The sequence below is a fragment of the Condylura cristata genome, unplaced genomic scaffold (genome assembly GCF_000260355.1).
Source record: "Condylura cristata isolate star-nosed mole 26May11 unplaced genomic scaffold, ConCri1.0 scaffold00032, whole genome shotgun sequence".
NCBI classification, from domain to species: domain Eukaryota; kingdom Metazoa; phylum Chordata; class Mammalia; order Eulipotyphla; family Talpidae; genus Condylura; species Condylura cristata.
In genome coordinates, this window is record NW_004567133.1 from 15,194,234 (window position 1) to 15,206,918 (window position 12,685).

General features: G+C 56.7%; 1 protein-coding gene across 1 annotated transcript in view; it reads left to right on the top strand.

The window, feature by feature from the left end:
- Positions 1-2,881: 2,881 nt before the first annotated feature.
- Positions 2,882-12,685, top strand: part of TVP23A (trans-golgi network vesicle protein 23 homolog A (S. cerevisiae)) — a 20,929-nt gene continuing 11,125 nt past the window's right edge. Inside the window, exons 1-2 of the mRNA XM_012732063.1 lie at positions 2,882-3,008; positions 3,243-3,322. Of these exons, the coding sequence (XP_012587517.1) occupies positions 3,000-3,008; positions 3,243-3,322 (89 nt within the window). The 5' untranslated portion in view covers positions 2,882-2,999. The remainder of the gene's footprint in view (positions 3,009-3,242; positions 3,323-12,685) is intronic.

Here is a 12,685-nt window from a genome sequence, read left to right on the forward strand (position 1 = left end):
CAGAGGGCAGAGTTAGGAGCCAGGGGATTTTCAGGGGCACTGCCCAGGGGGATTTGGACTGCCAGGGGCATCTGCTGGCCTGGGCATGGCCGCCGGGGGCTGCTGCTCCTCTGGCCGATGGGGAAGGGCTGAGTTCAGGGCCTGACACCCCCTGGCGCCCTGTCTGGCCACCCTGAGTGCCAGCTGCCCTGGCGCCACGGGAGAGCGCCGGCCTCTGTGTGGCTGCAGGCTGGAGCTGCACCCTCACCCGCCTGCCCAGTATTTGCTCCAGGGCTCAGCCCGTCAGCTCTACCCCACATCCTCTGTCCAGGGCTCCTGGGGTCCCGCCTGGGCATAGGGCCACACACAGTCCTCTGTCCCACACACCATTTGTGCTGAGGGTATAACGGGGGTCCATAGTGGGTGCTCTGGAAACTGACAGGCTGGTCCAGCTCCTGTTCCCGGGGAAGCTGACGGCCCTCCAGCAGCAGCGGCTCTGGCGTGAGGAGTGTGTCCAGTGCACCCTTCGGGCCCAGGCCCAGGCCCAGTGTAGATGGCCGCGGTCCCTCGCCCCAAGAATGTTGTTTCCTGAGCCCCTTCTGTGAGGAGGGGATTCTGTAGATGTGTCCCAGGTCCCAGCTGGGCCTGCCCGCTCCAATGGTCACCTCCCAGGGCCATCTAGGGGCCAGTGGCTGCCGAGTCTGCAGCCGAACCGCAGGGATCAGAGCTGGGGCAGCTCCTTGAGCTCTGCTCCCAGTCCCCTCCCGGGCCAAGTTGGCAGAGGGGGGTGTCAGGATCCCCAACACAGTATTCAATGGCAATTGTTGAATGGAAGTAATCAGTGTTTTCTAAAAATCTCTGATTCCAAGAATTCCCAACTCTTCCTACAAGCAGATTCCCAGGCCCGGCCCTGGACACTACAGGTCTGGGGCCCTGGGATCAGCCTTTTAACCGGCAAATGGACAGCAGTGGTTTTGGGACCAGTGGCCCCTGCAGAGGCCTGGCCCTGTAGGCAGGTGCGGCCTTCTCGTGGTGCGGGCCTGCTGGGCCCCGACCTGGCCCTGCTATCACAGCCTGAGGCCGGCTGAACAGTCAGCAGCGTGAGAGAAGGACCCTGTTTGCGCGGTGACCTCCAGGTGGCAGGATCTGTGGCTGTTTCTCAAGGGACCCCTAAGCCAAAGGCCAAAAAATGACAGTTTGTCCCCAAGTGGGGCTTCCAAGGGGGATTTCCTACCTCAACTGCCCTGGGGGGGCACACTGAGCCCCAGCTTAACAGATGTCAACAGCTGGTGACTCGTGGGCTCGGAGGAAAAGCCCCTAAAAGATTTGCAGGTGTCCGTCCTCCACCTGCCTGCTGCTGCGATTCCACCCCCCCCCCCCGCAGCAACCCCCTCTACCCCCCCCGCTGTCCATGAGCTGGAGCCAGTAGGGGGGTGGCGTAGGGCACCCCCACCCCGCAGGGGCGGCAGCGGTGGCAGTGGGTGTTGGTGAGGGTGCAGAATCCCCACCCCGGCCGGGCCCCTGACTCCTGAAGGTGTCCTCTGTGCCCCTGCACACACCGGGACCTTCTGTGGGGTCAGTTCAGGAATGGTTGGGTGCTCACCCAGAGAGCAGAGCTTAGGCGGCGACTGCCAGCCCTGCACCCCCTTCTCCTAGGCACCCCGAGGCCGGCTACCCCTGTGGGGCAGCTAACAGAGCTCAGAGGCTCCTTTCTGGGTGACGGGTTTGGGGTCAAGCCCCTAATGCCCGGGGCAGGAGGGCAGAGGGCAGTCTGAGCCCTCGGTCCACTGGCAGGGGACAGGGCAGGAGGGAGCCGTGGCCGTGTTGGGCCAGGGAAGGACTTCAGGCGACACTTTCCTTCTGGGGAGACACCTGGAGAGACCCTGACATCCAGAAACACGGCTCCCCCTTGAAGGAGGAGGATCCCCCATGGCTCTCTGGCCTTTTCCCAGTAAATAGCATCAACGTCTGAATTGCTAAAAAATACCATTTTCTTGGGCATACTTCCTTTTCCTTTCGCTGTCCAGGGTAATGCGGAACCAGGGTTCCGCATCGCTGAAGGCTGCAGTTAGCACAGCTCGTGTCACAAACAGATGACTTAGGTACCAGAGTCCAGCACTGCAGAGGCATCCTGGCTCCCTTATGGTTTTCTTAATGACATTTTCTATCTGGCTTATTTCATTGCAACAGGTATGTCACACAGTACCTAATCCAAAATAGGTTAATCAACTGTGATGGTCAAGCAACGAAATAACATAACGACGTTATGGGTAAGACTTCCAGTTAGTGGCAGACTCTTGGTAGGTAAGTTTTGGGGGCGTCAGAATTTATGGGGATTTCTGATTGGGGTGAGGAGTGCCCCAACGCCCAGGGGCGTTGTGGCCCACTGTGCTGCTGCTAGCCACAGCTATTTTGTGCTCAGGAGAGCCTGACACCTGCATGCGTTCGCTGTGGTCAGGGGAGTCTCCCAAGCGGTGGCTTCAACAAGATCCACCTGTTCAAGAAAGCGTCCAAGGGCTGGACCCCTCATCCCTGGCCGGGCCTGGGGCTCGGCTTTTTGTGAGAACCCCAGGGAATTCTTGACACAGGGCCACCCGGGAAACACTGCCCTTGCCTAAACCCCGAGGGCGGCTCCCAACGCCCACCCTCATCCCTTCCCTGGCAACTTGGGCATCTGTGGACCGCATCCGTCGGCCCTCCCCTCTGTTGCTCGCTGGTGGCGATGCCCCGCCGCCTCTGAGCCCGGGTGCCCGCTTTCGCCCGCCTTCGCCCCGGCTCGCAGCCCTGCACCCCTGCACCCCTTGCTCGCCTAGGAGCGGCCGCCAGACCCTCCCGAGCCCCGCCCCCGGCCGAGCCCACCTGCCCGCCTGCGACTGCGCTCTGCACCCGCGCCCCGCCCCCACCGGCGACCTGCGCAGAGCGGCCGCGGCCCAGGTCCCCGCCATCCCCGCCGGCGGCGCCCCAGCCTTTCAGCATTCGGTGGCGAGCGGGGCTGTGGCCTCCAGGTGGGCTCTGAGAGGATGAAGCAGGTAGGGCCCCGGGATGCTGGGGATGGGGTGGTGGCGGCGAGAAGGGGAGGAGCCTGCGGGGGCGCCGCGGGCCCCGGGAGGAGGGGTGCCCAGGCCCCGGCCCAGGGGACTGCCGGACCCCCAGGGCAGGGGCGAGGGGAAAGCCTCCGGTCACAGCCTGGGGTGGGGAGGGGCGGCAGCTGGGAGCCGGGGTGGGGATGTGCGCGGGTGAGCTGCCCCTTGGGTGTTCCCCAGGCCCTGGTGGACGACACGGAGGATGTGTCCCTGGACTTTGGCAACGAAGAGGAGCTGGCCTTTCGGAAAGCCAAGATCAGGTGTGTCCAGACGGGGAAGGGCCGGCAGCCCCGATAGCTGCAAATGCCTTCACATCGCCTGGCCCTGTCATTCAGGCGAGGGGGCCCTGGACCTACTGGGGGGCAGGCACTGGCTAGGGACACGCCCTGGACCGGTGGAGCAAGACCCCTGACCGCGAACTTGGGGGTGTGGGGGATGGTCAAGAGGGGAACAAACCCCAAACAGGCGAAGACAGGCACTAACAAGCTAATCAGAGTGGAAGCTTGGGAAGAAGGGTAGCGGGACCATGAAAGAGACAGGAACTGTGCCCCCCCCCACAACCTTCCTGCAGCCTGGGAGGGCTTCCCTGAGGAGGTGTCTCTGCTTGGAGACCTGAATCATAAAAGCAGCCAGCCCTGCTTGACTCAGAGTGATCCCGGAAGAAAGGAGCAGCAGATACGGACACCCAGCCCCTACTCTGTGGGAAGGCGGGAGACAGGCCTGGGTCTCTGGTCCTCTGGGCGGGGAGGTGCCCTGGAAAATGCCCAGAGAGGTGGGCGAGGGGTTGCATTTTTATTCTTAGCCCTGGTTCAGCTTCTCCCAGACATAGTGCTCTGGGTAAGGTCAGTTGCTGGCCCGAGACCTGCTGCATCCAGAGGGTGAGTGGGGATGGTGAGGGGCGACTCTCAGATGGCTGCTGGGGACCCAGCAGCTGCCACAGGGAGATGCCCAGTGCCCAGCCACGCCCCTTGCGCCTGCCTATTGCTCCTTCCAGCCCAGAGCCGGCAGCTTGCGCCTGGCACCCTAAGCTTCCCTTTCACATTCATTGATTTGCATCCAGCCAGCCCCAGAATGGAACAGGCCTGAGCTCCTTCCCCGGCTGCTGTCCACACTCTCCTGGTTCTGGAGGCCAGAGCCCAAGATCAGTTTTCCTGGGTGGAAGCCAGGGCGGGGGCGGGGGCAGGGCCACGGCCTCTGCAGGGCATCACAGGGGAAATGAGAGCTGACTCCAGCGCCTGTGGCTGCGGGCTCGGCCTTCCGGCCTCCCCGGCCTGCCCCGAGCACCGCTGGGCGGCTCTCCGCTCCATTCCAGTGTCCGGGTGCCTTGCACCCCGTGCTGCCTCCTCCTTAGGGTGCGCCCGTCACCCGGCGCCTCCCGTCTCGAGACTCTTCCTTGAACCCGCCTTCAGAGTCCCTTTCGTCACATAAGTTAGCTCGCCCAGGTTCCAGGGTCAGGATGTGGGTGTCAGGGGGCTGTTATTCTGCCTGCCGTGGGATCAATGATCGTCTTAAGAGCTGGAATCTTCCAGAGCATCGACACCCATGACAGTCCCGTCTTATTAAGTACCCACCTGTGTGCCCGACTCTGGGCTGGCGGTGGAGGCCTGTGGGTGTACAGGACTCACCCCTGCGCGTCAGAGCTCCCGCTGACCCGTGTATGGCCGGGAGGGTCGGCCGGGACGTTGCTGGCATTCGGGCCAGGTCTTCCTTTGCTTTTGGCTGGCCTGTGCCTTCCAGGCTATTCAGCTGCGTCCTGGTCTGCTCTCCCTGGGCTTGTGGGAGTGGGGGTTGGGCGTGCCTTGGGCTGGTAAGGCTGTTTTCAGTGCTGCAGTTGGCAAAAGCTCAGACACTTACACTAGTCTGTAAGAGCTGTAGAGCAAGTGACAGCTAATCTGAGGCCTGAGGATGGATGGGGAGTTAGCTAAGGAGGGAAGGAGTGAAGGGGGTCATGCAAAGGCTTGGGGTATGTTCATGAGTTTAGGGTCTTGGGCTCAAGACCAGGGGTCTGGTGAGCAGAGGCTGGGGTCACAGCCTGAAGTTTGGGGGCCATACTGTCTCTAGAACTTTCTGAAAGGATGAGGAAATACCACATCTTCTCTACCCTATAGGGAGCCATCAGCCACACAGCTACAAGACACTCGCTATACAGCTGATGTGACTGATGGAACTATTTGGATATTTCATTTTAATTAATTGTGATTTAACTAGCTACATGTCGCTACTGTATTGGACAGTGCTGTTCTAGAGTTGGGATTTACACAGGGCAATGGCGGGACCAGACTGCAGGACTGTAGGGGCAGAAGGAAGCAGGGAGCGGGAGCTGGGGGCTTGGGCAGGCTGCTGGCAGGGTGACGGAGACAGGGCAGGGACACAGAGGAGGTGGGCTCAGCCGCTGGCCTAGCTGGGTGGTCCCGGCTGAAGCCCAGACCCAGGCCTAGTGGCCCGGCTGAAGGCACACTGCCGGGGAAGAGGCGCGAGCCCTGGGCGGCCTAGCCAGGTTGTGGTGGAATGTTCTAGCACCAAGGTTTGTGGGCAGCTGGGAAGGAGGCGAGCAGCTCGGGTCACAGGCTACGTTCTGAGAGCTGGGAGTGGCTGCTGTTTGAGAGCCCGCGGCCAGAAATCCTCTGGTTTGCCTAATGCAGCGTCTGGGCCCAGCGGGGACCTACTTACCAGAGTCACAGGAGATGTGAACTTAAACCAGCACCTCTCACACAGTCGGATGCTCAAGAGTATAGAGATGAAATCCTGAGAACTGATGAGCTTTCCTGGAAAGCAGGGTAGAAAGGGGGTTCTCAACTGAGTCCTGTGGTTGAACTGCAGGGAGTACAGGAATCCCCTTAGAGACCATGGAAACCATTATCTAAGTTTCATATGTGTGCTGCTCCAGGGAAAGCACTCAGACTTCTATCAGATTATCAGATGGGTTGGTGAGCCAAAAAAAATTAGGACTCATGAAGACAGAGTGGGAATTGCTTGTAAATTCAGAGCGACCTTGATTGGAAGTGACACCATGGAAGGGATGAAACAGGAAGTCAGGCCACTTCCTCCTTGCTGGTTGGTGATGTGACAGGTCACCTGGCCTTGTGCTTCCAGTGACCCCTCTGCGAAATGGGATAACTGTAGCAGCTGTACAACGTGGTTGCTATGCAACCAGTAAATATTTCCCCCAAATCTGCTGCGTAGCTGCTGCTGGCCAAGCCCAGGCGACAGGGACCTGGTCCAGTTCCAGGTCAGTGCCGTGGAGGGCTCCCTGGGGGACATCAGCCACGGTGGTGCGCCACAGCTCACCTGCGCAGGTAGAGGAACCGTTAGCTGTGCTCTCTGTCTCTGGTTTTTCCCCCAGTGGGGTGCCTTTTTCTTACTAGCTTTTTCACTCTGAAAAAAATAACCGCAACATAAACTTTGCCACTATTAACCATTTTCAATGTATATTTCAACAGTGCTGAGTATAACTGTGTTCTGGTGGAACACATCCACAGAATTTTCTCACCTTGCAAACCTGAAACTCGATGCCCTTTAAACTACTTCCAGTCCCACCCCCCGCCCGCCCCCTACCCCTGTAACCACCATCTACGGTCTGTCTCTGTAAATTAACAACTTTAAATGCTTCATGTAAATGGAATCATACAGTGGCTGCCTTCTGTGGCTGGCTTACTTCAGTTAACGCAACGGCCTCGAGGTCCAGCCATGTTGTAGCAGGTGTCAGAGTCTCTTTCCTTTTGCTGGCTGAATACTATTCCTCTGTGTGGATGGACCGTGTTTTGCTCATCTGTTCACCTGCTGATGAGCTTGGGTCGTTTACCTATTTCAGTGACGCCGCAATGAACAGGGATGTGCCAACATCTGTCTGGGGTTCTACTTTCAACTCTTGATATACACACAGAAGTTGAACTGTTGGGTCATACAGTAATTCTCCTTTTTAAATTTTGAGGAACTTCCATCCATTTTCCCAGACGATGGCTCCATTTCACAATCCCATCAGCAATGTACAGGGATTTAATTTCGCTACTCCCTCACCAGCACGTGCTCTTTGATCTTATCCTCGTCAGCCATCCTGATGGAAGTGTGCCTTCTCATTCTCTAACGATGAGTGATGCTGAATATCTTCTCAGTTGCCTGTTGACCATTGGTATAGGGCCTTTGGAGAAATGTCTGTCCAGGGCCTTTGTAAAGTCTGTTTTCTATTTGAATTATTGGATTGTTGAGTTGCAAGTGTTCTCTACATGTTCTGGATAGTAACTCCTCATCGGATATATGACTGCAAATATCTTCTCCAATTCCATAGCTTGCCTTTTTACTGTATTGTTTCTGTCCTTTGAGGTACAAAACCATTTTAGTTTGATGTCTTTCTACTTGTCTGTTTTTACTTTGTTGCTTGTGTGCTTTTGGTATTATAGTATGTGTGTTTAGCTGGAACCTCATTCACATATCATAAATTTACTCTTGAAAAGTGTACATTTCAGTGTAGTTTTTAGTATATTCACAAGGTTGTGCAACCATTATTATCTAGTTCTGGAAAGTTTTCATCAGCCCAGTGGAAACCATGTCACCGCTTCAGCAATCACTTCCCGCCCCTCACCCGACCCCCAGACCAACTCTAATTTACTTTCTGTCCCCATGAGTCTGCCTGCTCTGGACACTGCATATAAAAGGAACCATGTGCCACAGAGCCTTTTGCCTGACTTCTGTCACTTAGCATGTTTTCAAGATCCAGACATGTTTGGGCCTTTACCAGAGCTTTATTCTTTTTATGGCTGACTCATAGTTCACTGTTATGGATGGAGCGGCTTTTGTTTATTCACCCGTAAGTTGATGAACATTGTTTACATGAGTAACGCTGCTGTGAGCACTGGTGGCCATGCTCGTGTGCACATAGTCCTCTCAGGCATGAGCCGGGAATGGAATTGCTGGGTTATGGCTGCCGACAGCTTCAGCTGTGCTGTCTTCTGCAAGCGCCTCTGTGAGTATGCTGGGCTTCCAGCCTCCTTGGTTTCCGGGTTAGACAGGCCCAGCGCTGCCTATTGACATCACCATCTCCAGCCTGCTGCAGTTACCAGACTGACTGCAGACAGCTCCCAGACACATCCAGGCACCAGAGTTTGCTCACTCAGACAGGGAAGGGACAGTGCTTTCCGCTTAGCAGGGAAGACCCAGCAGCTCCCCAAATGCCCCAGTTCCTCATGCCCTTCCCCTCCCTGGGTCAGGTTGGCCTCCTGGGGCAAAACCCTAAGTGCCCCACCAGCCTTCTCTGTGGTTCTGTTCTTGAGGGCCCCAGGCCTGCTCGCCGGCTCCCGGGGTGGCCCATGCTACACGCAGGCAGAGGAGACGATCCAGTCCCGCGGGACTGTAACAACTCACAGCAACGCCGGACACATCAGGCTACTTTCTGGAGCCTCTGTATTATCATCTGTAAAACAGGGGTGATGTTAGCTCCATTATAGGGTTGTGTAAACAGGATTAAAGGAGGTGACCAGTGTCTAGAACAAGCAGGACCCCTGACACTTCGTCTGGTACCCGTGATCTGCCCGTGATGGTGACCTTTGCCATCTCCGCGGGCAGGGCTATGGAAGGCCGCTGGGGCACCCGGTGGGCGGCTGGGCCTGGGAGCTGGCCTTCCATGGGAAGTGTTTGCATTTTTTTCTTAAAGATTTATTTATTTATGCATATAAGAACTGGAGTACAGGCCAGAGGTGCGGGGGGGGGGGTGGTGGTGAGAGGACTCACCAGAGACAGAGTGGGGAGCAGAACAGGAGGATGAACGGAGTACACTGCTGAGGGGAGCAGCGGGGAGACAGGAGAGGTCTGCTGCGCCCTGGGGTCACGCCCGGCCTGGATAGAACTCAGCTGCAGTGGCTGCGGCTTCACAGTGCCGTGTTTAAGCCCTGCGCCCCCAGGGAGGCCCAGTGTGTTTGTTTTCAGGGCACTGTCTTCACGACTTGCGGCTCCCACAGCCCCTCGCGCAGGGTGGTGCCCGTCTTTCCTTTTGTTTTACTGGCCGGGTTTCACTTGTTGGCTTTCTTTAACCAGGATAACCAAAGATACAGTTAATGCTCATTAGAAACAGAGGAAACAAATGCGAAGAGATTGCAATGCCACAGGCTCTGATTAACCTGCCTTTATTTACACCTGCCCGCTCAGTAAAACATACAATAAAAACTAAATATTTTTATCATGTGTAGTTTCTAAATTCCAACCATCTACTGCAATTGCTTCCAGGCATGCAAGCCTACTGCCACAGGCTTTTTCTTTTTAAAATAAACACAATTAAGACTCCTGGGAGCATTTAATAATGAAAAAAAAATTTTTTTGAAGCTAGATCAACTCTCTCCAAAACACAGATTTCTGTACACAGCCAGCAGGTTACTTAAAACAAGCAGGAAGTAAATTAAGTTTCTGGACAGCCTTGGATAAGCAGACCTTGGCCTGGGTTTTGCAGACGCAACAAACCTTGTGTTTGCAAATATGTCTCATGAGTGGACAAGCCTTTGTAAGGATGTGGCCTAGTGAGTGTCCTGCTGTGCTGGGTCGGGGTAGCTGTGAGCAGCACTGACGATGGCTGGCTGCTGGCCCCGCTGGGTGGACTGTGGGTGGGGAAGCTGGGGGGCGGGGTGGGACGTGACTCCTGTTACCTTGATGAAGGTGACAGGTGTACCGAATTCGGCATTCATGTTCAGTATTGGCAGTGGTACCAAAAATGTGAAAATATTCACGAATTGAAAAGATCTTAGGGAAAAAAATACTCCCGCGGTTACGTATGCCACAGAGCTCTGAAACTGCGGGGCGGGACGGCGCCCTCCTGCCTGCCTCTGGAGTCCCCGTCTAATGTCAGGCTGTGCCGAGGGGGCCGGCTGCTCACCCCCAGAGGGACCCCAGGGCTGGGTCCACCCTGGGCCAGCAGACTCCCCTCCGGAGCGTGTCATACTCTGCGGTGTCTCCCTGCCTCGTCAGAGCGGGTTTCTCAGCCTCGGCACCGCCGCACGCCAGGCCGGACCACGCTGTGCTGGGGGCCGTCCCTGGGGCATGTCCAGCAGCGTCCCCGGATGCGCCCACTAAAAGCTAGGAGCCCAGCCCTCCTAGCTGCGACAGCCAAAGTGCTTCCAGTCACGGCCAGTGTCCCTGGTGCTGGGGGGACAGTCCGTGACTGCCCAGTTGGAGAGTTTTGGCCTGGGTCCCTCTCTCTGGATCATCCTCTCTGTCTCTGCCTGGAGTTTAGATTTGGGTAAGTTAACTCTGCATTTGGGGGAATTTAGAGCATTCCCGACCTCACATGTTTGAATTCCACCCATGGCAGCTGGTGGGGGCCAAGGAAGGACATGGGCCAGGGGATGGCCGCCTGGTGGCCACCTGGTGTTCTCAGAGGCCCAGAGCTCAACGCTACACGCATGCACGCACCATGCTCCAGCACTCACTAGGAGGAATTCAGGGGTTTTGATGTTACTCTCAGGAGTCACCCCCAGAGCTGCAGACTCCACAGACCCCAGCCCCAGTGACTCTGGGGGACAGGCTGAAGTGCCTCCGTTGCTAAAATCTATTCTAAAAACATAGACTTGGGGCAATAAGCGGGTCCCCTCAAAGCTGATTGTTCGATTTTTAAGGAAGGTCCATGATTACCAAGGAAAAGAAGCCACAAAATCAAGGAACTAGACAAATTTCGGTTCTCTCTGATGAGGGCACGGAATTACATCTTTTGAAATTAACTCCTTACATCGACAGCAGCTTAACTTCCCTTATTTGGATTTCTTGTTAACATGAGATTGATTGCATAAGCCCTGCCGACAACAAAATCCCTGAAGGGAGACTTTCTCTGTGACCCACACAACAGCTGGGGACTGGAGGGGACATTGGTCAGGCTCCTTGATGTTGGGCCACAGCTGACTGCGTGGACCTGGGGTGTCCCGCTCACGAATTCTCTTGTCCCAGGGTGGGCACAGCTGGCATTTGGGGCTGGACCTTCAGTCAAGGGAGGTCTGTCTAGAGCATCCGTGGTCCTTGACCCAGTAAGTGCCAGAAGCAACCCCTAGTTGCTAAGGGAGCCCCAAAACCACCTCCCCTTGGAGAACCACTTTATTCTTTCATGCTTTATCTACTCATTAAACCAGCAACAATGTTCAGGGCTGAGATGTGCCACGCACTGTTCAAGAGGAGACCTGACAGGCTGTGTCTGCCCTCGTGATACTAACATTTAGGGAAGACAACATTTGAGCAAGTGTCGAAGCAACGCCACTTCGGAGGGTGGCCAGTGCTATGAAGGACGTAGGAGGGGGCCAGGCCAGGGAGCTCCCTTCCATCAAGGGGGGTGCCGAGGACTGAGGAGAGCAGGTGTGTGGATGGAGACCCAACTGGAGGAGAAGCCAGGCCCAGGAGGGAGTGTGGCAGAGGGGAGGGCAGGTGCAAGGCCCCGGGGAGGTTTTCGTAGCATTGTCGGAGCGGGCCAGGGTGTAGAAGGCAGAAAGGGGGCAGGGAGGCGGCACAGAAGGGCTTTGAAAATCCCAATGGGATGGGGATTTGGGGTTTCTCCTGTTTAGTGGGTAATTTCTGGGGGGATTTGAGCAGGGGCCAGTGCGGCCTGACCGGCATTTGTGTAAGCTGCCTGTGCCTGCCATGGGGCCTGTGGGGCGAGAAACAACATCTGCTGGGGGGACCAGGAGGGGCCAGGGTGAAAGGTGCTGGTGGCCCGGAGCTGGCCGAACGCTGGGGTGCCCCTGGGCACTTGGGTTGACCTTGGCGTTCTCCCAGCTGCATGCCTGGGACTCGGGTAGGAGAGAGGCGGTAGAAGGCAGCGGGCCTGCGTTCCCGGGGCCCCCACCTCGCTGGCACCCCGGAGGACCTGCATGGAGGATGGGCCAGAGCCCAGGCTCTGTCCCTGCGGCTCAGGGACCGGTGCTTCTGCTCTGCCCCGTGCCAGGCCGCGAGCTTGTCCGTTTGTGGAGAGGGAGGGACTGCTCACGCGGGCGTGTGAGTGTGTATGTGAGTGCGTGTGTGGTGTGTGAGTGTGTGTGTGTACGTGAGAGTGGGACGTGTGAGTGCGTGTGTGTGAGTGTGCGTGAATGCGTCTGTGAGCCTGTGTGTGTGTGAGCGTGTGTCTTCATGGGAGGGGTACTGATACTCTGATGCGTGAAACCACAGTAAAGATCAACTCTGTAAATCTGGGAGGGAAACCAAGGGGAGAGGCCGGGGCTGGCCCTTCTGTCGCAGATGCGCGCCCGCAGACACAACACTCCCTGCTGAGCTGCGGCTCCTGGCATGGCCCAGTCACAGGTCTGCTGACTCTGTCCCCTTGGGACGCCTCTGGTGTCTGTCTCCTCCGGACTGGAAAGGACTTTAGAATCGACATGTTTTAGGAACAGTCAGCCCACAGACATGCTGTCGTAGGCCAGGGAGGTATTTTAAATGAATTTGAGTCTAAATTAAGAAACTAGAGCTCAGGCCCCATTGGAAGTGTGACTCAAAGAGGGAGGTCGCGGCAGTTAGGGGATGTCTTGGGGACCATGGCAGGAAGTACCTGGGGGGCATGGGCTTTTTGCTTTGGGGTGATCCAATGGTTTGGGGACAAAATTATGAAGTACTAAAGGCCACTGAAATTTTACTTTAAAATGGTTCCTATCATGTGATGTGACTTTTAC